Source organism: Amblyraja radiata, chromosome 21 (genome assembly GCF_010909765.2).
Source record: "Amblyraja radiata isolate CabotCenter1 chromosome 21, sAmbRad1.1.pri, whole genome shotgun sequence".
Classification (NCBI taxonomy): Eukaryota; Metazoa; Chordata; class Chondrichthyes; order Rajiformes; family Rajidae; genus Amblyraja; species Amblyraja radiata.
The window spans coordinates 28,299,757-28,323,158 of NC_045976.1; the positions used below are offsets into that span (position 1 = coordinate 28,299,757).

General features: G+C 43.5%; 2 protein-coding genes and 1 long non-coding RNA gene across 3 annotated transcripts in view; 1 reads left to right on the top strand and 2 right to left on the bottom strand.

The window, feature by feature from the left end:
• Window positions 1-12,194, top strand: part of lrrc17 (leucine rich repeat containing 17) — a 32,461-nt gene extending 20,267 nt beyond the window's left edge. Inside the window, exons 3-4 of the mRNA XM_033039868.1 lie at window positions 10,800-10,955; window positions 11,334-12,194. Coding sequence (XP_032895759.1) covers window positions 10,800-10,955; window positions 11,334-11,686 — 509 coding nt within the window. The 3' untranslated portion in view covers window positions 11,687-12,194. The remainder of the gene's footprint in view (window positions 1-10,799; window positions 10,956-11,333) is intronic.
• Window positions 1-23,402, bottom strand: part of LOC116984985 (dynein regulatory complex subunit 6) — a 114,302-nt gene that overhangs the window by 67,189 nt on the left and 23,711 nt on the right. The gene's annotated exons all lie outside the window — the stretch shown is intronic.
• Window positions 3,804-9,891, bottom strand: LOC116985233. Its single transcript, XR_004415225.1, has 3 exons — window positions 9,703-9,891; window positions 6,118-6,122; window positions 3,804-3,814 (listed from the first exon to the last, which is right to left on the bottom strand). It is a non-coding gene; the product is annotated as an uncharacterized LOC116985233 (long non-coding RNA).

Below are 23,402 nucleotides of genomic sequence, written 5' to 3' on the forward strand. Positions count from 1 at the left end.
TCTTCGCACGCCATCTGTGTGATGCACAAATTACGGCCAAGTGGGACAGGCCCTTAACTAATATCCTTTGATGTGTGACTCATGCATGATTATGTATTAATTGCTAATCTCTACAAAGCTTCTACTACCTATCAGATTTGTCACGGTATTGGTAAATTGGCATATTATCATTGTATTGCTTCAGGGTTTCAGTTATTGTTCTTTAACCAACCTAACAAATTATTGATATGACTAACTTTGAACTATGGGAGAAGACAAAATCACAAACTTAATTAATGTTTTGATATTCAGGAGGAACCAGGGGCAAATTTACTTAGGCTCAGTGAACTTGACTGCAATAAGCAATACTGAGTTAGCTGTGGCAATGTTATGCAGAAGGTCATAAGTGATAGGAGTAGAATTAGGCCATTCGGCCCATCAAGTCTACTCCGCCATTCAACCATGGCTGATCTAACCCTCCTAACCCCATTCTCCTACCTTCTCACCATAACCTCTGACACCCATACTAATCAAGGATCTATCTATATCCGCCTTAAAAATATCCAATGACGGCCTCCACAGCCTTCTGTGGCAAAGAATTCCACAGATTCACAACCCTCTGACTAAAGAAATTCCTCCTCATCTCCTTCCTAAAGGGACGTCCTTTAATTCTGAGGCTACGACCTCCAGTCCTAGACTCTCCCATGAATGGAAACATCCTGTCCACATCCACTCTATCCAAGCCTTTCACTATTCTGTATGTTTCAATGAGATCCCCCCTCGTTCTTCTAAACTCTGGCGAGTACAGGCCCAGTGCTGACAAACGCTCATCATAGGTTAACGTACTAATTCCTGGGATTATTCTTGTAAACCTCCTCCGGATCTACTCCAGAGCCAGCACATCCTTCCTCAGATATGGTGCCCAAAATTGCTCACAATATTCCAAATGGGGCCTTACCAGCGCCTTCTAGAGCCTCAGCATTACATCCCTGTTTTTGTATACAAGTCTTCTTGAAATAAATGCTTGCATTGAGTTTGCATTCTTTACCACCGATTCGACTTGCAGATTAACTTTTTGGGAATCCTGCACCAGCACCCCCAAGTCCCTTTGCACCTCCAATTTCTGGATTCTCTCCCCATTTAGAAAATAGTCTATACATTTATTCCGACAAACAAAATATATGACTCCACACTTTGCTACACTATATTCCACGTGACACTCACTGCCCACTCTCTGAACTTGTCCAAGTTCTTGTGCAGAATCCATGCTTTCTCTACACTACCTGCCCTTCCACCTATGTTCGTATCATCCGCAAACTTGGCCACAAAGGCTTCAATCTCATTGTCCAAATCATTAATATACAACATGAAGAGTAGCGGCCCCAGCACCAACCCCTGCGGAACTCCTCTAGTCACTGGCAGCCAACCAGAAAAAGCCCCCTTTATTGCCACTCTTTGTTGGCTGCCATCCAGCAAACCTGATATCTGCCCTTTGATACCATGGGCTCTCGTCTTCCTTAGCTGCCTCACATGTGGCACCTTATCAAAAGCTTTCTGAAAATCTAGGTAAACAACATCTACTGTCTCTCCTTTGTCTGTCCTGCTATTTACTTCTTCAAAGAATTCCAGCAAATTTATCAAGCAGAAATTTATCAAGCTGACTTTGGCCTATTTTATCATGAACTTTTATGTACTCCATAACCTCACCCTTTATAAAGGACACTAAAATTTTACAAACCACCAAAGTCAGACTAACCGGCCTAGAGTTCCCATTATTCTGCTTTGCTCCTTTCTTGTGCAGAGGGGTAATATTGGCAGAATATTGGCATTGAAAGATGGCAGAAATTTAGCTGCCTCTTTAGAGAATTGGATCTTTATGATCCATTGAAACAAGCTTGTCTTTCATCCTAGGCATAAACCCTTAATATCTATACATAACTAAAACTCTGATCTTGTTATCTTCCAGTTTGGCGGTCATTCTATTTGTGTAAAAACAGTTCGCGATAGCGCTATGATTTTTCACCAGTTCACTCACTGTTCTATGCTGTGATTGCATCAAATTTCATTCCGATTAGTTAAATGTCGTAAAAGTTAGCGAGGTTTAAAAATCTTAAAAAACGCACATGCGCAGATCAATCTCTTCTCCTGCTTTCCAACGCCGCGCGGATTAGTCTTTTCCCTTGTCACTCCCCGGGACGGTCCGCCCCTTCCTGCGCCTTCGCATCTTTAGTAGAGCTGAAGATGGCCGGCGGACGTTTCCTACCGGACTTTCGGAGGGACCCGAAGCAGCCCCGCTCCAAGCAGCAGCCCTGCTGCGCAGCAATGTCGCCAAACGGAAAGCAGAGAGTCTGATCCCAGCAGAGGAGTGCAACCACCTAGCTTGTCCTACCAAACTTATTTCCGCATACCTCGACTCCATTCTATCCCCCCTGGTCAAATCCCTCCCTACCTATGTACAAGACACCTCAAACACTCTTTGTCTCCTCCATGACTTCCGTTTTCCAGGCCCTCCTTCCCTCATCTTCACCATGGATGTCCAGTCAAACTACACTTCCATCCCCCACCAGGGGGGTCTTAAATACCTCCTTTTCTTCCTCAACCACAGAACCAACCAATCCTCGTCTACCAATACCCTCCTCTGCCTAGCAGAGCTAATCCTTACCCTCAACAATTTTTCCTTTTACTCCTCCCATTCCCTCCAAATCCAAGGCATAGCTTTGGGCACGCGCATGGGCCCCAGCTATGCCTGCCTCTTTGTAGGGTATGTCGAACAATCCTTGTTCGAGGCATACCGTGGCCATATCCCCGAACTCTACCTCCGCTACATTGATGACTGCATTGGTGCTACCTCCTGCACCCATGCAGAACTCACTGACTTCATCCATTTCACCACTAACTTCCATCTGGCACTCAAATTCACCTGGACCATTTCCGACATCTCCCTATCGTTTCTAGACCTCACTATCTCCATCGCAGGAAACAGATTACTGACCGACATCTACTACAAACCCACTGACTCCCATGGCTATCTGGACTACACTTCTTCCCACCCTGCTTCCTGTAAGGACTCTGTCCCCTACTCCCAATTCCTCCATCTACGCCGCATCTGCATCCAGGATGAGGTGTTCCAAACCAAGGCATCAGAGATTTCCTCATTCTTTAGAGAACGGGGGTCCCCATCTTCGACTATAGATGAGGCTCTCACTAGGGTCTCTTCTATATCCCGTAGCTCCGCTCTCACTCCCCATCCCCCCCATTCGTAACAAGGACAGAGTGCCCTTTGTCCTCACTTTCCACCCCACCAGCCGTCACATACAACAGATAATCCTCCAACATTTACGCCACCTCCAATGGGATCCCACCACTGGCCACATCTGGAGTATTGTGTACAGTTTTGGACTCCTAATTTGAGGAAGGACATCCTTGTGATTGAGGCAGTGCAGCATAGGTTCACGAGATTGATCCCTGGGATGACGGGACTGTCATATGAGGAAAGATTGAAAAGACTAGGCTTGTATTTACTGGAGTTTAGAAGGATGAGGGGTTATCTTATAGAAACATATAAAATTATAAAAGGACTGGACAAGCTAGATGCAGGAAAAATGTTCCCAATGTTGGGCGAGTCCAGAACCAGGGGCCACAGTCTTAGAATAAAGGGAAGGTAATTTAAGACTGAGGTGAGAAAAACCTTTTTCTCCCAGAGAGTTGTGAATTTATGGAATTCCCTGCCACAGAGGGCAGTGGAGGCCAGGTCACTGGATGGATTTAAGAGAGAGTTAAGGGCCTGTCCCACGAGCATGCGACCTGCATGCGGCAAGCGCGACCAAACCGGAAGCTGGGGCCGCGCGGAGGTCGAGTGATCCCCGTACAGGGCCAGTCCCACCAGCATGCACCTGCATGCGGCGAGCGCGACCAAACCGGAAGCAGGGGCCGCGCGGAGGTCGAGTGAGTGACCTGAAGTTCGAGCGAAGTCCACTGGAACTTTGTGCGTGACGTATGGCGTCAAGACGCTGCGTACTGCGTTGAGACGCTGCGCACGCCCATCGAGGCGGTGCGTACGGCGTCGAGGCGGCTGCGGGCCGGCAGGCCGTTGCCGCGTGGAATTTTTTAACACAGCCAGTTTTTCGGAGCCCCGCGCAATGTCGGGACTAGCTTCGCACAACTCCATACGGCTCCGGCGATCGAAGTGGGACCGGCCCCGCGAGGCCGTACGGCTCAAGCGACCACGTTAGGTCGCGCTTGCCGCATGGAGTCGCATGCTCGTGGGACAGGCCCTTTAGTTAGAGCTCTAGGGCCTAGTGGAGTCAAGGGATATGGGGAGAAGGCAGGCACGGGTTATTGATAGGGGACAATCAGCCATGATCACAATGAATGGCGGTGCTGGCTCGAAGGGCCTCCTCCTGCACCTATTTTCTATGTTTCTATGTTTTCCCACCCAAACCACTCCCTCCATTGGTACTTTCCCTTGCAACTGCAGGAAATGTTACACTTGTCGCTTTACCTCCCCCCTTGACTCCATCCAAGTACCAAGCAGTCTTTCCAGGTGAGGCAGAGGTTCACCCGCACCTCCTCCAACCTCATCTATTGCATCCGCTGCTCTAGGTGTCAACTGCTCTACATCGGTGAGACCAAGCGCAAGCTTGGCGATCGCTTTGCCCAACACCTCCGCACAGTTCGCATTAACCAACCTGATCTCCTGGTGGCTCTGCACTTCAACTCCCCTCCCCATTCCGAATCCGACCTTTCTGTCCTGGGCCTCCTCCATGGCCAGAATGAGTCCCACCGCAAATTGGAGTGGTTGCACCTCATATTTTGCTTGGGTAGTTTACACCCCAGCGGTATGAACATTGACCTCCAATTTCAGGTAGTCCTTGCTTTCTCCCTCCTTCCCCTCCCCTTCCCAGCTCTCCCACAGCCCACTGACTCCGCCTTTTCCTTTCTTCTTCCCTCCCCACCCCTCCACATCAGTCTGAAGAAGGGTCTCGACCCAAAATCCTCCATAGATGCTGCCTCACCCACTGAGTTTCCCCAGCAATTTTATCTACCTTCTCCTAGCTTATACTCACTTCAGTAGATTAATTGTTTCAGTAACAATCCTTCAGTCCGTTAAGTAAATATACAATTGTTTACTTTGTTCCCCATGGACCCAGCTGCCCCATAGAAGGCAGAGTTCATTTTAGTTTTTTTCTAATCACTGTAAATTCTCTTAAAACCACATAATTAAGTTTAAGCCCCATTCTATTCCAAGTACTCTATAATTAGGACTGATGCCATATATGAAATTTGGAAAAATAACTTGCCTAAACTTGACATTATTTTGTGGTTATTTATTTTATAAATCTGTCATCGATGGATAATTTTGGACGAATTCTTAAAACAATAGAACAACATTAGTTTTGGGACATTTCCACCAGTCGAAAATAAATAATAGCTCTCTGCATGTCATTATGCTGGAAGGCAGCAAGGTCTTCCATTTGTTTTATTTCAAAAATAGACTTTATTTGTAACAGAAAAAATATACAAAGAGAAAAAACTATGAACAACTCTTTATACATTCATAGTGTGTCTATAACATTGCTAGTGTTACACACAGTAGTGTTAGCACATCCCTTTTTCTTTACATCTTGCCACTCAAAGGGGTGATGTCCCTCACGGCACCAAGCTCAATGCATCTCTCAATACATACTCCTGCAAATGGAATAGATCAGTCGGCAGCATTCCCTTACGGACATCTGCTATGCAGGAAGACCAACAAGTTTCGGATAGACCAAAGAGTGTCTTTCACCAATATGATGATCTTCCAGCAGCACCTAATGATTGACTTTGAGTGTGTCCCTGGGAACAGCCCATAAATCAGAGAGTCTTCTGTTATGCAGCTACTCAGGATAAACCTTGTATCCAGTCCCTCTTAGCAAATCCACAATCTGCAAAGAGTTGAGCAACCATCTTCTCTCCAATACTAGCTGTCCCGAGGGCAGTGTGTATTGGGAATAAGACTCAAATGATACTGGTTATGAAAGGGATCTCACCGCCTGCCAAGTGAGGTATAGGATCTTGTTGATGAGACTTTCCGCCAGACACATGGACCCTCTCCGTCCCTACCCATGACTATTTTAAACCTAATCGAACTGTGGTCACTGGTCCTAAAAGGCTCCTCCACAAACACTTGATTAACTTGACTTTCCCAATCTCCCAATACTAGACCCAGTGTTGCCCTCTCACATGTGAGAGGGCAAAATAAGAAAATAACCTGCATTTACACAACAACCTTCATCATATCAATGCATCTCGAATTGTTCAACAGCCAATTACTTAATTTTCAAATTAAATCACTAACATAACTGCAGGTATCAAATTGTGCTGAGCGGGATCAATGACAGCATTGAGATAAATAATGACTTTAGTAAAGGACTGCACCTTTGCCAGCTACTATAATCCTTCCCTGCTTTCTTCTAATACTTTAATATCCATCAGGATGTAGAGTTGATATCATCTCATTTAAAGAAACTACCTAGATACTTTGCCACCATTCATTGTGTGATTAATTTTCAATTAAAAATCAGTCATAAAGGAAAATTGGGCACTTACTGTAAATTGTGCTGGTTTTCTTTCCAATTACTGTGCATATCTGACATGCTAACACAGAGAAGACTGGAATTAAACCAGGATGCCAGTTCTTAGATTATTGTTCATTGATGTGTGGCCCATGAATAATGTGTCCAATAGATTCATTTTAATACTCGCAAGGCTTGTTTTTGCATTGCTGTAAGAGAATCAACCTGGGCAGGTTCTAGCCCATGAAGTTGGTGGTACGTCCAAGACAACTAGATTCCCACTAAATAATACACTTTATTTGGCTATGCCTCATGCACACAAGCACCACCAGTTGAGACTCTCATCTCCGTGCTCCTTCACTCCTGCTTCCAATCAGTTAACCATACCCTCAACCATGATCAACCATGATCTATCTATTTGATAGTTCCCTACAATTTACCCTATGCAGATCTCTGGACACCAACACTGCTAATTTTAGAATGTTGACATCCTTTTGACCTCCCAACTCAAACCTATCATTAAAACTTGCTTTTGGAAGAGGAGGGGTCAATTAGACAGTTTGCATGGGTTTATCTGCAACGGGTCATCTTAAGAACGATTATGTTTTTTGAGGAGGAAACAAAGGTGATCGATGAGGGTAGGGCAGTGAATGAAAATCCCTTATGATAGGCTGAACCAGAAGATTGAATGTCTCGTGGAGGGCTCGTGGGTGCGTATAGATTACCTTCTAATCCACGATCATCAATTGAAGTGACTATTGAGGGCTAAACCCTTGCGATGTCGTTGAGACTGTTACTACACATAGGATCCACAGTGACTTGGTTGTTTGGAATCAGAACTGGCTTACTCATAGAAGGCAGATGGTTGTGGTGGAATGGTGTTATTCTGACTAGAGGTCTGTAACCAGTTGCGTTCTGCAGGGATCTGTGCTGGCACAGCTTTCTAATGTATATACAGTAGATGACATGGACAAAAATGTGGAAGCATGATTAGTAAGTCTACAGATGACGCCAAAATTGGTGGAGAACACAAGTGCTGGAGTAACTCAACTGTTCAGGCACCAACTTTGGAGTACATTGATAAGTTGATGTTTTGCATTGAGACCCTTCTTCAGACTGATTGTTTTGGGGGATAGAAAGCTGGAAAAGAAGTGGGGACAGGACCAAGTCTGGCAAGTGATAGGTGGATACATAGTCTCTCAAAACAGATGGTTAATAGATAACATCTTTTTCTATGCAACATAACTGCACTAAAATATACGTCTCTAAATCAGGACTTGAATCCATAATATCTATATAATTAAAAGTCTCATCTTGAACACTTCCTGTCTGCGCTGTATATTGATTTTGGAAAAAACGCTACCATATATTGCTATGATTTTTGGCCATCTTACTCACATTCCACCTCCGCGGAGCAGGCCCCGAGGATTTTTCACTTCGATGAAAAAAAAAAAAGTTATAAGTGTTTAAAAAACTTTGAGATCCTCTCGCCTGTCAATCACTGAGATGAAAGTAACGCCTGTTCCGGGGGGGGGGGGGGGGGGGGGGGGGGGGGGGCAGGACTATAAAATCCCGGATGCCTGGACATGACTCTCATTCTAAGCTGTGAATCAACTCAACTCTTGAGTCTGCAATGTACTTGCAATAAATGATTTGTTAGCGCTTAATGAAAATGCCATGAGTTGTTTGGCCTGTTGCCCTGCCTGTGCTTGAAACTGCAATGCCTTGTTAGGTCCGACTGTGTTTGGAAGGAATAAATGCTTTATTAGGCCCGACTGTGTTTGGTTCAAAAGTCCCGCTCATTTTGTGACTTACGCTTAGTGGACAGGTCGCGCTGATTGCGTAATTTCCAGTGAATCCAGAGGTCGCGCTGATTGTGTAATATCCGGTAAATGCAGAGGTCGCGCTGATTGCGTAATTTCCGGTAAATGCTGATTGTGGAAGTGCCGCTGACTGCAGAAACCCCATAGTGGAGCTCAGCCTTGTGAGTATTCAAGAAGGTTTACTGCCATATATTTGGTGTGTGAGTCAAAGAGTGTGTGTGTATGTTTGTGAGTGTGTGTGTGTGTGCGTGCGTGTGCGTGTGTGTGTGTGTGTGTGTATGTGTGTGTGTGTGTGTGTGTGTGTGTGTGTGCGTATGTGTTTGTGAGTGTATGTGTGTGTGAGTGAGTGAGCGAGTGAACAAGTGTGTGTGTGTGTGTGTGTGTGTGGTCTCAGTGACTGAGCTGCTAGCCCAAGAATCCATTCGGCCCACCATGTCCATACTAGCCCTCTAGAAACCAGTCCTTTCAGCCCACAACACCATGCTAGTGCTCCAGAACCCCCCAACCACTGGCCAGCAATATTGGAATTGGTGGAGAGGTGGAATATTGCATTGGGGGACCAGCCCTCCCATGTGAAGCTGGGACCCAACGGGTCCCACTTAGTCTAGTATTGATTTAAAAATGAAGTGGCCACTATTGAGCTACTAAAAATAGCTTACTAACACTAAGCCACTCAGTAACTCCTATGAAGGCATGCTTGGAAAACGGGTTAGCTAAAGTACATCTGAGTTTCTGTTCAAAATATCTGCATATAATAAAGTAGATGGCTATTAACATTTACATCAGCCAGTGCAATGGCAGCTTTCATCAAGAAATAAATTAATATCTTCTACCATATTACCAACCAAAGAGAATGAGAGAAAATAGACAGCAAGGGTACTGCCAGCAAGAAGTTAGCCATGATGAGAAAATTGGGCCAAATTATAAATAACAAACGTAGCAGAGAAGCAAGTATTTGGCAAGTGCAATCTTCTCATGAAATCATGAGGATTTCATTTAACCAACTATTCTGCATGTCAGGAAAAGCAAACTATGAGTCATTCCCTGTGATGCCCTACAGCCCAAAATATGTTCTGCAAAATTTGCCAACACAAATACCAAAACAGCACCTACACAGAACATTGAGATTACATAAAAACAGAGAAATAGGTACTGGAGTAGGCCATTCAACCCTTCGAGCCAGCACCGCCATTCAATACAACCATGGCTGATCATCTAAAATGAGTACCCCGTTCCTGCTTTCCCCCCCATTTCCCTTGATTCTTTTAGCCCTAAGAGCTAAATCTAAATCTCTCATGAAAACACTGTTGAGAAGTTACACAGTAGAGAAAGGTTGGACTGAAGACAAAATGAAGTATATGACTTTCTAGTATATCACCCTATACTATTACGAAAACTCTCATCTTGACCACTTCCGGTTTGCTTTTTTTTAAATGTGCTCAAAAATGGTACCCTTTATCGCTAGGATCGCCACCTTACTCACAGTTCTCCTCTGCTCAAAGCGCACCATGTTTTGTTCTGATCGGTGGAATTGTACAAAAGTTGTGAAAGTTAAAAAAATCATGAGATCAGCAGATTGGTCTTCTCGCCTGTCAGTCACCATGAAGGTAACGCTCCTTCCGGCACCCGCTGGAGAATAAAGTCCCGGAGGCGGGGCTGAGTCCACAAGTAGTCTTGATTGAGTCCGCAAGAGTGGAGTCGGGGAAGCCGCTGTGTGGAGTCCTCCACCCTTCCCCCACCCCCCTACACCACCACCCCCACACCACCCCACCCCTCGCACACCACCCCACCCACCCACCCCCTCCCCCCATACCACCCACTCCCTCCCCACAACCCCCTCCACCACACAACCCCTTTCCCCACACCCCCCTCCCCCACACCACACCACCCCTCCACCAGCTCCCTCCCCCTTACCACCCCTCCTACCCCACACCACTCCCCCTCCCCCACACCACCCCCCTCTCCCACACCACCCCCCCCCCCCCTCTCCCACACCACCCCCTTTCTCCCACACCACCCCTCTCCCACACCATGGTGGGATATTGCATTGGGGAATGGGTTGCATTGGGGGACCAGGCATCGCGTGTGACTGGGACCCAACGGGCCACTTAGTCTAGTTCTTAGATTATAAATGCCTAGATTAACAGCAGAATGTGTAGCATGACTCGTGTGCGAATAAACAATTACACATTTAACTGAAGTGAAATGGGATGTTTCTATTCTATTTTAAATATATTTTTGGTTCTCTCCTTCTCTGATTTGTCTTTCTCCACTCTTTTTTGCCCATCCATTCTCCTTTTCACCCTATCACCTAATTTCCCATTCCATAAACCCTTTTCAATGCACTCTTGCTTTCCGATCCCATCTGTGGTGTTTTCATCTCTAATCCTCTCTATTTTCTTTTTAAAATTCTACCTTAACATTATTTTTATTCTTTCCACAGAGTTGGCCAAAGTTCCCACAGATATACCTCCTGACGTTCTGGAAATTGATCTTTCCAGAAATAAAATCAAACAACTGAGTGCCAGAAATTTCATGACATTTCAGGAATTAGAAACATTAAATCTCAGCAACAATGCATTAACATACATACATTCTGGTAAGAACATTCGTAAGTAAATGCAATTGTTAAGATGCTGTTTTAGAAAAAATTGAACTATGAGACTGCAAACAATTAAATTTTCTTCGGAGTATAAAAGAGTAAAAAATATTCCAAATAGTGTCCATTTATGTAAAGCCAAGAATGCATCGTATCACCTTTGATAAATATTGAAAATTATCTGTTACCCAAACATGTAAATAACAAATATAAATTGAAAACGTTTGTTCCATTCTTATAAACTTTGTCCCATTTCATGACAATTTTGAAAAGTGACATCACTTTTCAGTTTGATGAAGTTGTAGAAATTAAATTTTTAAAGAATCATATGAAATAGTTTCCAAGAAAACGTCATTGTGTTTTTTTTTTCAATTTCAGCTGCATTTGTTGGTCTTCTCCGTCTGAAGGAGCTGGATCTATCTCAAAATTATTTATACAACTTTCAATATGGCGTCTTGGAGCATCTCTATTTTATAGAGAACATAGTTCTTACTGGAAATCCATGGAAGTGTGATTATCAAATCCACTACTTGGCCTACTGGCTGCAAGTTCACTACACTGTAGAGTTTGAAGGCCTTGAATGTAAAGAGCCGAGTGAATATGAGGGCTGGACTGTACAGAAGTATGTCAAAAAATATTATGAAGGTTGCCCCAAGGAAAAGTCAGTGTCACATTTTGATCCTTATGGTTCTGATGAGTTAGAAGAGGAAGGAACTAGAAGAATACCTTGACTTGTTACAGTTTTACATATTTCACATTTTTCCTTTAAATATGACATAGAGTAAGTATATAGCCAAATTTCATACAGGCATTACATATGTCAAAATCACTTTGTCCTAACCAGTATGGTTTATATTATAACATTATAGAAAATGATCAAATTACACACATTCCAACTCGTTCAGGAATCTCTGCAAGCTTTTTGTAAGACAGCTGCATTACATTAGCACTGAGACAAATGATAACTATATCTTATCATAAGCTGCATTTTTATGAAACCTTGTAATGTATCTTATTAGTAATAATTTAGAAAGCAGAACATCTATTGCAGTTATAAATAAAGAATATGCCAGCAAAGCGCATTAGGCTTTCTAGCCAATGAGAACCTTTAATTGCTCTTTAGTTTGTGATGTCATTTGATTGTATCAAGCATTGAGAAGTTGTACGTTGTTTTTTTGTATATCCACATAAAGAAACTGTAGAAAACTTCATTAAATTGTTATACAGTTATTGATCAAATCAGATCTCTAGATTAATTTTATGTATTTGACAATCTTTGTCCCAGTTTCTGTCTGAAATGAAACAAGTATTTAACCATAAACATTATTTTTGAAATAATAACTGAAAATCTGTAAGTTATAGAATGTTTCCATTGCTAATGGACATGACAGTGTCCATTACTATTTTAACTGAAATTATATTCAATCCAAGCTCTCCAGCATCACCAAATCAATACTAGGCATTTTGCAGATACTTGTTCAGCACATTCCAAGCAAACTATAAAACTGGTTACAGCCTTCAATGCACTCCATCTCAAGTATACATGTACAGTGCCCTCCACAAGGTTTGGGGCAAAGATCCATTTATTCATTTGCTTCTGTACTCCACAATTTGAGATTTGTTATAGAAAAAAAATCACATGTGGTTAAAGTGCACATTGTCAGATTTTATTAAAGGCCATTTTTATAGATTTTGGTTTCACCATGTAGAAATTACAGCTGTGTTTATATGTAGTCCCCCATTTCAGAGCACCCTAATGTTTGGGACACATGGCTTCACAGGTGTTGTAATTGCTCAGGTTGCCTCCTTAACAGAGCTCTCAGCACCTAACCTTTCCTCAAGTCTTTCCATCACCTTTGGAAACTTTTATTGTTGTTTATCAACAAGAGGACCAAAGTTGTGCCAATGAATGTCAAAGAAGCCATTATGAGACTGAGAAACAAAAATAATACTGTTAGAGACATCAGCCAAACCTTAGCCTTACTAGAATCAACTGTTTAGAAAATCATTAAGAAGAAGGAGAGTACTGGTGAGCTTACTAATCACAAAGGGACTGGCAGGCCAAGGAAGACCTCCACAGCTGATGATAAAATAATTCTCTCTATAATAAAGTAAATCCCCCCAAACACCTGTCCGTCAGATGAGAAGCACTCTTCAAGTCAGGTGTGGATTCGTCAATGACCATTGTCCGCAGAAGACTTCATGAACAGAAATACAGAGGCTACACTGCAAGATGCAAACCACTGTTAACTACAAAAATTGGATAGTCAGGTTACAGTTTGCCAAGAAGTACTTAAAAGAGCAACCACAGTTCTGAAAAAATATCTGCTGGACAGATGAGATGAAGATTAACTTATATCAGAGTGATGGCAAGAGCAAAGTATGGAGGAGAGAAGGAACTGCCCAAGATTCAAAGCATACCACCTCATCTGTGAAACACGGTGGCGGGGTGTTATGGCCTGGGCATGTATGGCTGCTGAAGGTACTGGCTCAATTATCTTCATTGATGACACAACTGCTGATGGTAGTAGCATAATGAATTCTGAAGTGTATAGACACATCCAATCTGCTCAAGTTCAAACAAATGCCTTAAAACTCTTTGGCCAATGGTTCATTCTACAGCAAGACAATGATCCCAAACATACTGCTAAAACAGCAAAGGAGTTTTTCAAAGCTAAAAAATTGTAAATTCTTGAGTGGCCAAGTCAATCACCCGATTTGAACATGCCTTTTATATGCTGAAAAGAAAACTGAAGGGGACAAGCTCCCAAAACATGCATAAGCTAAAGATGCTGCAATACAGGCCTGGCAGAGCATCGTCGTCATCATGGCTATCCCTCGATGGTCTATGTTCTATGTTCTGTTGTTTTTATAGACTCTCAGGTGGCTTATGAGTCCAATCCTGGCTTTGAAAGTTCTTCGACATTCGGGACAGGTAATTCCAGATGGCAGATCGGGCTTTAGTTGTTGCTGCCTCTCTTTCCTTTTTCTTCTCCTTTCTTCTAATTCTGCACATCTCTTGGCCTCTTTTACGTTTGCCTTCTTTAAGCTGGGAGTAGAAGGTTTGCTTTGCTAGACGCTCGTCTTCTAGATTAGATTATACCTTTAATAATCCTTTACAGGAAATTACAATGCCACGACAGCTTCAAGACAGACATAACACCACACATTTCCTCAAATAGCTTCCATACTTAACAAGTTAAAATACAAGTTAAAATACAAGTTAAAATACAATTAATTAAAAAAAGTGCAGTTATTTATGCGCATTATATAACCTTATAGCAGCTGGTAAACAGGACTTCCTATGTCTCTCAGTTTTGCACATTGGTGCAATCAGTCTCTGACTGAAGATGCTGCTCTTGATCACCTTCAGGGCATGGAGTGGGTGAGTGGGGTTGATCATTATTGAACCCAGTTTGTTCAGAGTTCTGGCCTCTGCCACCTGCTGGACCGTTCGTTGCTCAGCCCCGACCACTGAGCCGGCCTTCCTGATCAGCTTGTCCAGTCTGTTTTTGTCCGCTATGCGGGCGCCATCTCCCCAACAGGCCACAGCAAAAAACAGAGCACTGGCCACCACTGAATGGTAGACACTGCACAGTAGGGGTTGGCAGATGTTATATGACCTCAGCCTCCTTAAAAAATACAGTCGGCTTTGTCCCTTCCTGTACACCGCCTCCATATGACACTTCCAGTCCAGCTCACTGTCAAGCTGCACCCCAAGGTACCTGTGGTTAGCGACCACCTCCACCTCAGTGCCCTTAATGGTGATTGGTGTTGCTTGAGTCCTCCTCCTCCCCCTCCTGAAGTCCACAACTATCTCCTTGGTTTTTTTGGTGTTAAGATGGAGATTATTGTGTGCACTCCACTCCACAAAGTTACTTATTATGTCTCTATACTCCTCCGCATTGCCCCCTTTGATGAGGCCGACAACAGCTGTGTCATCCGAAAACTTCTGCAAAAAGCAGCTGTTGGTGTTATATTGGAGATCCGCTGTGTAGATGGTAAACAGTGTATCTATCAGAACAAAATCTATCAGAACAACATGACTGACCCATCTTAGTTGGTTCTTGATGACGAAGGCTTCGATGCTAAATGTTATCGCTTCATTCAGCACGTTTTTTAAATTCTTCTGTCTTCCCAACTGATATTTAAGCTGCTTCGAAGACATCGTTGATAGAACTTTTCAAGTGTTTTCAGATGGCATCGGTATGGTGTCCAGGTTTCTGATGTGTTGGAATCACCACTGCCTTGTACATTAACATTTTGGTGTCTGTTCGGATGTCACGATTTTGTAAGACTCTCGTTCAAAGTCGTCCAAAAGCTGATCCTGCACACTTAAGACGATGTTGGATCTCATCATCAGGGTCGACATTGGAGGAGAAGTGACTTCCAATGTACGGAAAATGATCCACATTTTCCAAGGTTGTTTCACCAAGTTGAATTGACGCTTCTTTCCGATTTGTCTCAGTTGGTGACGATTGGTAGATAACCTGAGTTTTCTTGGAGTTGATGGTAAGTCCAAGTTTCGTGTATGTATTGTTGCAGATCATTTTATGAGAGAGCTGCAACACAGTTGTCGTCTACGTATTGGAACTCGATGAGAGAGCTCATAGATGTCTTAGTTTTGGACGAGAAGGGCAAGATTGAAAAGTCTGCCATCTGTTCTGTAAACAATTTCGATTCCTGGGGGTAGGTTGTCCTGGATGATTGCCGCAATGAAGATGGTGAACAGTTTGGGACAATCACAATTCCCTGTTTCACTCCTGATCTGACTTGAAACGGCTCACAGTTACTGTTGCTGTCCATGACTGTGGCAAGCATGTCATTGTGGAGGAGTCTCAGGATTCAAATGGCATCCAAAGGTGGATAGGACGCCCCATAAGAGTTCCCTTGGTACCGAGTCGAAGGCCTTAGTGAGGTCAATGAATGCAATGTAGAAAGCTTGAAGTTGTTCACAACATTTTTCTTGTAGTTGACGCATTGTGAAGATCATGTCGGCTGTTCCACGTGATGGTCTAAAACCGGCTTGTGTCTCTGGAAGGATCTTCTCGGCTAAAGGCTTGAAGCGGTTGTTCATGATGCGGGCGAGGATTTTGCCTGCTGTTGCTAATAGGGAAATTCCACGATAATTTCCGCAGTCAGATCGATCGCCTTTCCTTTTGTAGATCGTATCGATAGCATAGCCTCTAAAGTCTCTTGGTACTTCTTCATTTATCCAGATCTTGATGAGGTTGATGCAGTTGGTAATGGAGCAGGTTACCTCCAATTTTGTAGACCTCGGCTGGTATTCCATCGAGCCCAGCTGCCTTGTTGTTTTGCAAGGTTTTGATGGCTTCCTTGACTTCTTCAAGTGATGTTATTTTGCTATGGGAGTCGTCAACTAAGCTGCTTTGGAATGTTGTTGGTCACATTCCTGTCAAATGAGGCGGTTTGATTTAGAAGATCTTCAAAATGCCCCCTCCATCTAGAATTGATGACAGCATTGCTCTTCCGGATGGTTGACCCATCGTTGCTTTTGAGAGGGGCTTAACCGTGAGTGGATGGACCAAAAATGGCTTTGGTGGCATTGAAAAAGCCTTGTGTGTCGTTGGTGTCTGCTAGTTGTTGGATTTCCTGAGCTTTCTCCCTCCACCATTGGTTTTTAAGGTTTCGGGTGCTCTTCTGGACTGCAGCCTTGCATTCGTTACTGCACTTCCTTTTGGTAGCGACTGTTGGTCATTTTTTAAGGTTATGAAAGCTTTTCTCATTTCATCAATGAGTTGTTGGAGTTGTTTGTCATTATTGTCGAACCAATCCTGATGTTTTTTTTACTTGAACCCAATTCTTTCCTTGCAGGAAACGATGATGGCATTCTTCAATAGATTCCAATGTTCTTTGACAGATGGTGGGATTTGTTGAGGCAGTTGTTCTTGAGGTTTTTGTTGGAACTTCTGTACATGGTTGATGTCTTGAAGGACGTCAACATTGAATTTCTTGATGGTGTTCTGGTTTTCATGTTTCCTTTTGGGCCGAATCTTCATTCGCATGGTGGACGAGATGAGACGATGGTCTGTCCAGCACTCATCGGCACCAGTAACAGCTCTTGTTTTCAGTACATCTTGTTGGTCATGGGATCATACGATGATGTAGTCGATGAGGTGCCAGTGTTTGGAACGTGGATGTTGCCAGGAGACTTTGTGCCTGTTTTTCTGGCAAAACAAGGTGTTTGTAATCAGCAGGTTGTGTTCAGCACATTTGGTAAGGAGGAGTGTTCCATTGGCATTGACCTTGCCAACTCCTTCCTTGCCGATTGTTCTGGTCCAGAGCCTGTGATCTTTCCCTACTCTGGCATTGAAGTCTCCTAAGAGAATGATCTTGTCGTCGATGGGAACAGAGGAAAGGACGTCATCAAGTTGTACGTAGAAGTTCTCCTTTAGTTCGTCTTCAGTGTCCAGAGTTGGAGCATAGGCGCTGATGATGGTGTTGTATTAGTTCTTGACGAGCTGAATTCGTAGAGTCATAAGACGTTCGTTGATTCCCACTGGTTGCTCTGTCAGCTTCTGAAGTAGGATTTCAGATGGCAAAGCCTACTCCGTGGATCCTCGGTTGTTTAGGATCAAAACCTTTCCAGAAAAAGGTGTATTGACCTTGTTCTTCATTTAGTTGCCCTTCTCCAGCTCTGCGGGTCTCACTCAGAGCAACGATGTCAAAGTTGAATTTTCGGAGTTCCCAAGCAACAAAGGCGGTTCTTCTCTCTGGTCAGTCTGAGTTTGGGTTGTCCATCAGAGTTCGTATATTCCAAGTTCCGAGTTTCATAGTTTCGCTTCTTGATGGTTTTCGATCGCATAATGGTGATCCCACTGGATGCGACTTTCCAGACAGGACAAGGCGAAGCAGACTATTTTAAGGGCACCTTTTCTAACCCCTTCCCAGTTCAAGGTGAGCAGAGTGGATCCTAAATAGGGCTGCTCAGACATGAATACTGCTACCGAACAACTTTCTTGCTTCTGTCCAAAGTTGAGCGATTGAATCAAGTATTCACCGTTTCCATGCCGGTTCTTGACTAGGAGATGCCAGCCATCACGTGGCCTGCTCCCGTCGCCCTTCCCTGATCACCGAAAGCTTTTAGAAGTTTTGTGCTACTCACAGAACGAGGACGCCTGTGCGTGTGTTTGTTTAACGTGTACTTGATTTTGTACTCCAAGAAGCACACGATCCATCACAAATCAATCAACTAATTCCAATGGCAAGGAACCAAGATGATTGGAGCTGATAAATCTGTTGCAGCCTTCATCCGCCTTCACAGCCGTTGAGTTCAAGATAAGTCCGCCGTTGAGGTCTTGCAGGTTGGATCGTTCTTAGTCTGCACCCTCATCCTCAAACTTACTGCCATGGGTGGCCCTACCAGAAGCTGGTGCTTCCGACGGCATCGCTTTCGGAATCATGAGGACACGCAAGCCTCTTCACCACGACAAGGTAAACGATCCGAAGACTCCCAGCAACTGGTTATGTTCATGAATCGCAGACGTTAAGCAGTCATTGCATGCAAAGGATATGCAACAAAATACTAAACATGACTAGAAACATAGAAAATAGGTGCAGGAGTAGGCCATTCGGCCCTTTGAGCCTGCACTGCCATTCAATATGATCATGGCTGATCATCCAACTCAGTATCCCGTACCTGCCTTCTCTCCATACCCCCTGATCCCCTTAGCCACAAGGGCCACATCTAACTCCCTCTTAAATATAGCCAATGAACTGGCCTCAACTACCTTCTGTGGCAGAGAATTCCAGAGATTCACCACTCTATGTGTAAAAAAGTTTTTTCTCATCTCGGTCCTAAAAGACTTCCCCCTTATCCTTAAACTGTGACCCCTTGTTCTGGACTTCCCCAACATCGGGAACAATCTTATGCATCTAGCCTGTCCAACCTCTTAAGAATTTTGGAAGTTTCTATAAGATCCCCCCTCATTCTTCTAAATTCTAGCGAGTACAAGCCGAGTCTATCCAGCTTTTCTTCATATGAAAGTCCTGACATCCCAGGAATCAGTCTGGTGAACCTTCTCTGTACTCCCTCTATGGCAAGAATGTCTTTCCTCAGATTAGGAGATCAAAACTGTACGCAATACTCCAGGTGTGGTCTCACCAAGACCTTGTACAACTGCAGTAGAACCTCCCTGCTCCTATACTCAAATCCTTTTGCTATGAATGCTAACATACCATTCACTTTCTTCACTGCCTGCTGCACCTGCATGCCTACTTTCAATGACTGGTGTACCATGACACCCAGGTCTCGTTGCATCTCCCCTTTTCCTAATCGGCCACCATTTAGATAAAAGTCTACTTTCCTGTTTTTGCCACCAAAGTGGATAACCTCACATTTATCCACATTATACTGCATCTGACATGCATTTGCCCACTCACCCAACCTATCCAAGTCGCCTTGCAGCCTCCTAGCATCCTCCTCACAGCTAAAACTGCCCCCCAGCTTCGTGTCATCCGCAAACTTGGAGATGTTACATTCAATTCCCTCGTCCAAATCATTAATATATATTGTAAATAGCTGGGGTCCCAGCACCGAGCCTTGCGGTACCCCACTAGTCACTGCCTGCCATTCTGAAAAGGACCCGTTTACTCCTACTCTTTGCTTCCTGTCTGCCAGCCAGTTTTCTATCCACATCAATACTGAACCTCCAATACCATGTGCTTTAAGTTTGCATACTAATCTCTTATGTGGGACCTTGTCGAAAGCCTTCTGAAAGTCCAGATATAACACATCCACTGGTTCTCCCTTATCCACTGTACTAGTTACATCCTCGAAAATTCTATAAAATTCGTCAGACATGATTCACCCTTCATAAATCCATGCTGACTTTGTCCAATGATTTCACCACTTTCGAAATGTGCTGCTATTCCATCTTTAATAACTGACTCTAGCAGTTTCCCCACTACCGATGTTAGACTAACTGATCTGTAATTCCCTGTTTTCTCTCTCCCTCCCTTTTTAAAAAGTGCGGTTACATTAGCTACCCTCCAATCCTCAGTAACTACTCCAGAATCTAAAGAGTTTTGAAAAATTATCACTAATGCATGCACTATTTCTGGGGCTACTTCCTTAAGTACTCTGGGATGCAGCCTAACTGGCCCTGGGGATTTACCGGCCTTTAATCCATTCAATTTACCTAACACCACTTCCCGGCTAACCTGGATTTCACTCAGTTCCATCTCATTTGACCCCCGGTCCCCTGCTATTTCCGGCAGATTCTTTATGTCTTCCTTAGTGAAGACAGAACCAAAGTAGTTATTCAATTGGTCTGCCATGTCCTTGTTCCCCATGATCAATTCACCTGTTTCTGACTGCAAGGGAACTACATTTGTTTTAACTAATCTTTTTCTCTTCACATATCTATAAAAGCGTTTGCAGTCAGTTTTTATGTTCCCTGCCAGTTTTCTTTCATAATCTATTTTCCCTTTTCTAATTAAGCCATTTGTCCTCCTCTGCTGGACTCTGAATTTCTCCCAGTCCTCTGTCAGGCTGCTTTTACTGGCTAATTTGTATGCTTCATCTTTTGTTTTGATACTTTCCCTGATTTCCCTTGTTATCCACGGATGCACTACCTTCCCTGATTTATTATTTTGCCAAACTGGGATGAACAATTGTTGTAGCTCATCCATGTGGTCTTTAAATGCCTTCCATTGCATATCCACCATCAACCCTTTAAGAATCAATTGCCAGTCTATCTTGGCCAATTCACGTCTCATACCCTCAAAGTTACCTTTCTTTAAGTTCAGAACCCTGGTTTCTGAATTAATTATGTCACTCTCCATCCTAATGAAGAACTCAACCATATTATGGTCACTCTTGCCCAAAGGGACTACTTTCATTTACATGACATTGCTGTGTCCCAAACATTATGGTGCCCTGAAATGGGGGGACTATGTATAAACACTGTTGTAATTTCTACATGGTGAAACCAAAATGTATAAAAATGGCCTTTATTAAAATCTGACAATGTGCACTTGAACCTCATGCGTTTTATTTTCTATTACAAATCTGAAACTGTGGAGTACTGAGGCAAATAAATAAATGATGGATTTTTGTCCCAAACATTATGGATGCCACTGTACATAGTTTTTGAATGATATTCCCTGTAAATATATATTAGGAGTAACTTCAATTCATTTTACTTGAGAAAAATAAAGCAGTGAGTAAAAACTGTAGTGTACCCACCATGTGGTTCTTGCTTGCTTCCTATTTTCTACTATATGGCTTCAATGTGTTAATGTTAGTATTTATTTGTTTATGGTGAATTTTTGTATTATTTTCGATTTTTTATCCCTTTGGCCATTAGGCCATTTAATTTAATGTGTTATTTGGATTTTCATTTTATTTATTTTTCTAAAACTTTGATGTCAATTGTATAACGGGCATTCAGTTCTTGGTCATGTAATAATTCCGCTTCTGTTTTTTAGTTCTAACCACTAAATGTAATCTGAAGACTGCACTTCGCATTAATGCAGACGGAAAGCTAGTATTCCTAATTTGCATATTTTTTAATGCAATTTTTTGTCGTCATTATTTTTTCTCCAAATATCGCCAAAGCGGCTTTCTTCTCTGTTTAACATTTTGAAACATTGAAGGTTATTTTCCACTATTTTTCTATGCCAACTGTAGTAGAGACAGATGATAAAACTGGAAGGAACCCAAGTAGAGGCCAAGAATGTTCAGTCAATATGAAGGAACAGAACTTGTCCCTATTCCTGAAGAATGTTTTCATAAATATTTAGTATTGAAATGATGAGGTAATCAATGCCACAGATCTGGTCTAGTGACATTTATAGTAGATTTATGGGTGTTTATAGAATACCTTTATTGAAGAAGTCCAGTAGCCAATAATCATCCATAATTTCACTTTATAATGTCTGCTTGTCAAAAACTAACAGCAATACATTAATAGCTAGATTAAATCAACTGATTTATGAGCGACATGGTGGTGCAACAGTAGAGTTGTTACCTTTCAGCGCTTGCAGCGCCAGAAATCCGGGTTCGATCCCGACTACGGGTGCCATCTGTATGGAGTTTGTACATTCTCCCCATAACCACGTGGGTTTTCTCTGAGATATTCGATTTCCTCCCACACTCCAAAGACGTACAAGTTTGTAGGTTAATTGGCTTGGTATAAATGTAAATTGTCCCTGGTGTGTTTTAATGTGCAGGGATCGGTGGTCGGTGTGGACTTGGTGGGCCGAAGGACCTGTTTCCACACTGTATCTCTAAAACTAAACATGGTTTCGTCAAGTTGTGTTGAAGGGTACGCAACTTGAAACATTAACTGGTTCTCTTCCACAGATATGGCCACAAAACTGCTGAGTATTTCTAGCATTTCCTGTTTTAAATTTAGATTTCCAGAATCTGCAGGTTTTCATTTGAATTTCAGGATTTATTTAAGGATTTATTTAAGAATTTCAGGATTTATTAAAGATTTATTTAAATCACGCGACAAATGGCACACAAAGGTATCATTCAGGATATGATTCATTCAAATAGAAGCCAGAAGCGATTGAAGTGGCATTTGGATATTCAAGAAAGCTCAGGAATCCAAACTTTTTTTTAAAAAAACCAATTAATGACGTTGGGGTGGCGGGGACGCAAAGGAGTCCAGTCAAAACTAATCGGACACGAGTTGCGTGCACTAGACGTGTTTATTTTCTCCAATACAGCTCCCTACTCCTGTTAGGTCAGGGGCATTGCCCGGCCTTAAATGCCAACTCAGGTACCGACCCCGTGACTAGGGCCTCCCACACCAAGACGCCGTCCTCCAGAGCCGATGGTTCGTTGTGCCGGGTTGCCACCAGGTGCCGCCACATGATCCCCCCCAGAACCAGAGGCACCGAACCGGATGGGGCGCCGAACGATGTGGCCCGAACTCATAGATACAATCCCACGCCCCGGGGGCTTGCTCGGTTCGGAAGAATCTCCGGGAGCTCGGGATAGCGGACACTTGCGACGGGGCGGTTGAGCCACATGGACTGGCTTGCTCAGGTCCAAGTAGGCCGTTTACAAACGAGCCACAGACACAGTTTCACGCCGACCTCCCATGTCCAAATCAAATGTAATAGGCCCATGTTGCAGCACGCGAAAGGGACCTTCATATGGGCGCTGCAAGGGCGACCTGTGGGAATCATGGTGAAGAAAAACGTACGGGCAGCCCATCAGCGGCAGTGACACATGGGTAGGGGCCACTACATGACGTGACGTTGGGATGGGAGACAGGGAGCTGACCCTCTCCTACAAGTGGATCAGCACCGATGACGGGGGTTCCTGGGATCCATCAGCAGCAGGGACAAACTCCCCGGGGACCATATACCAACTCCGCGGAGGACGATGACAGATCTTCCTTGTGGGCGGTTCCGAATTCCCATCAGGACCCATGGCAACCCATCAGGACCCATCCCTCCCACACACCC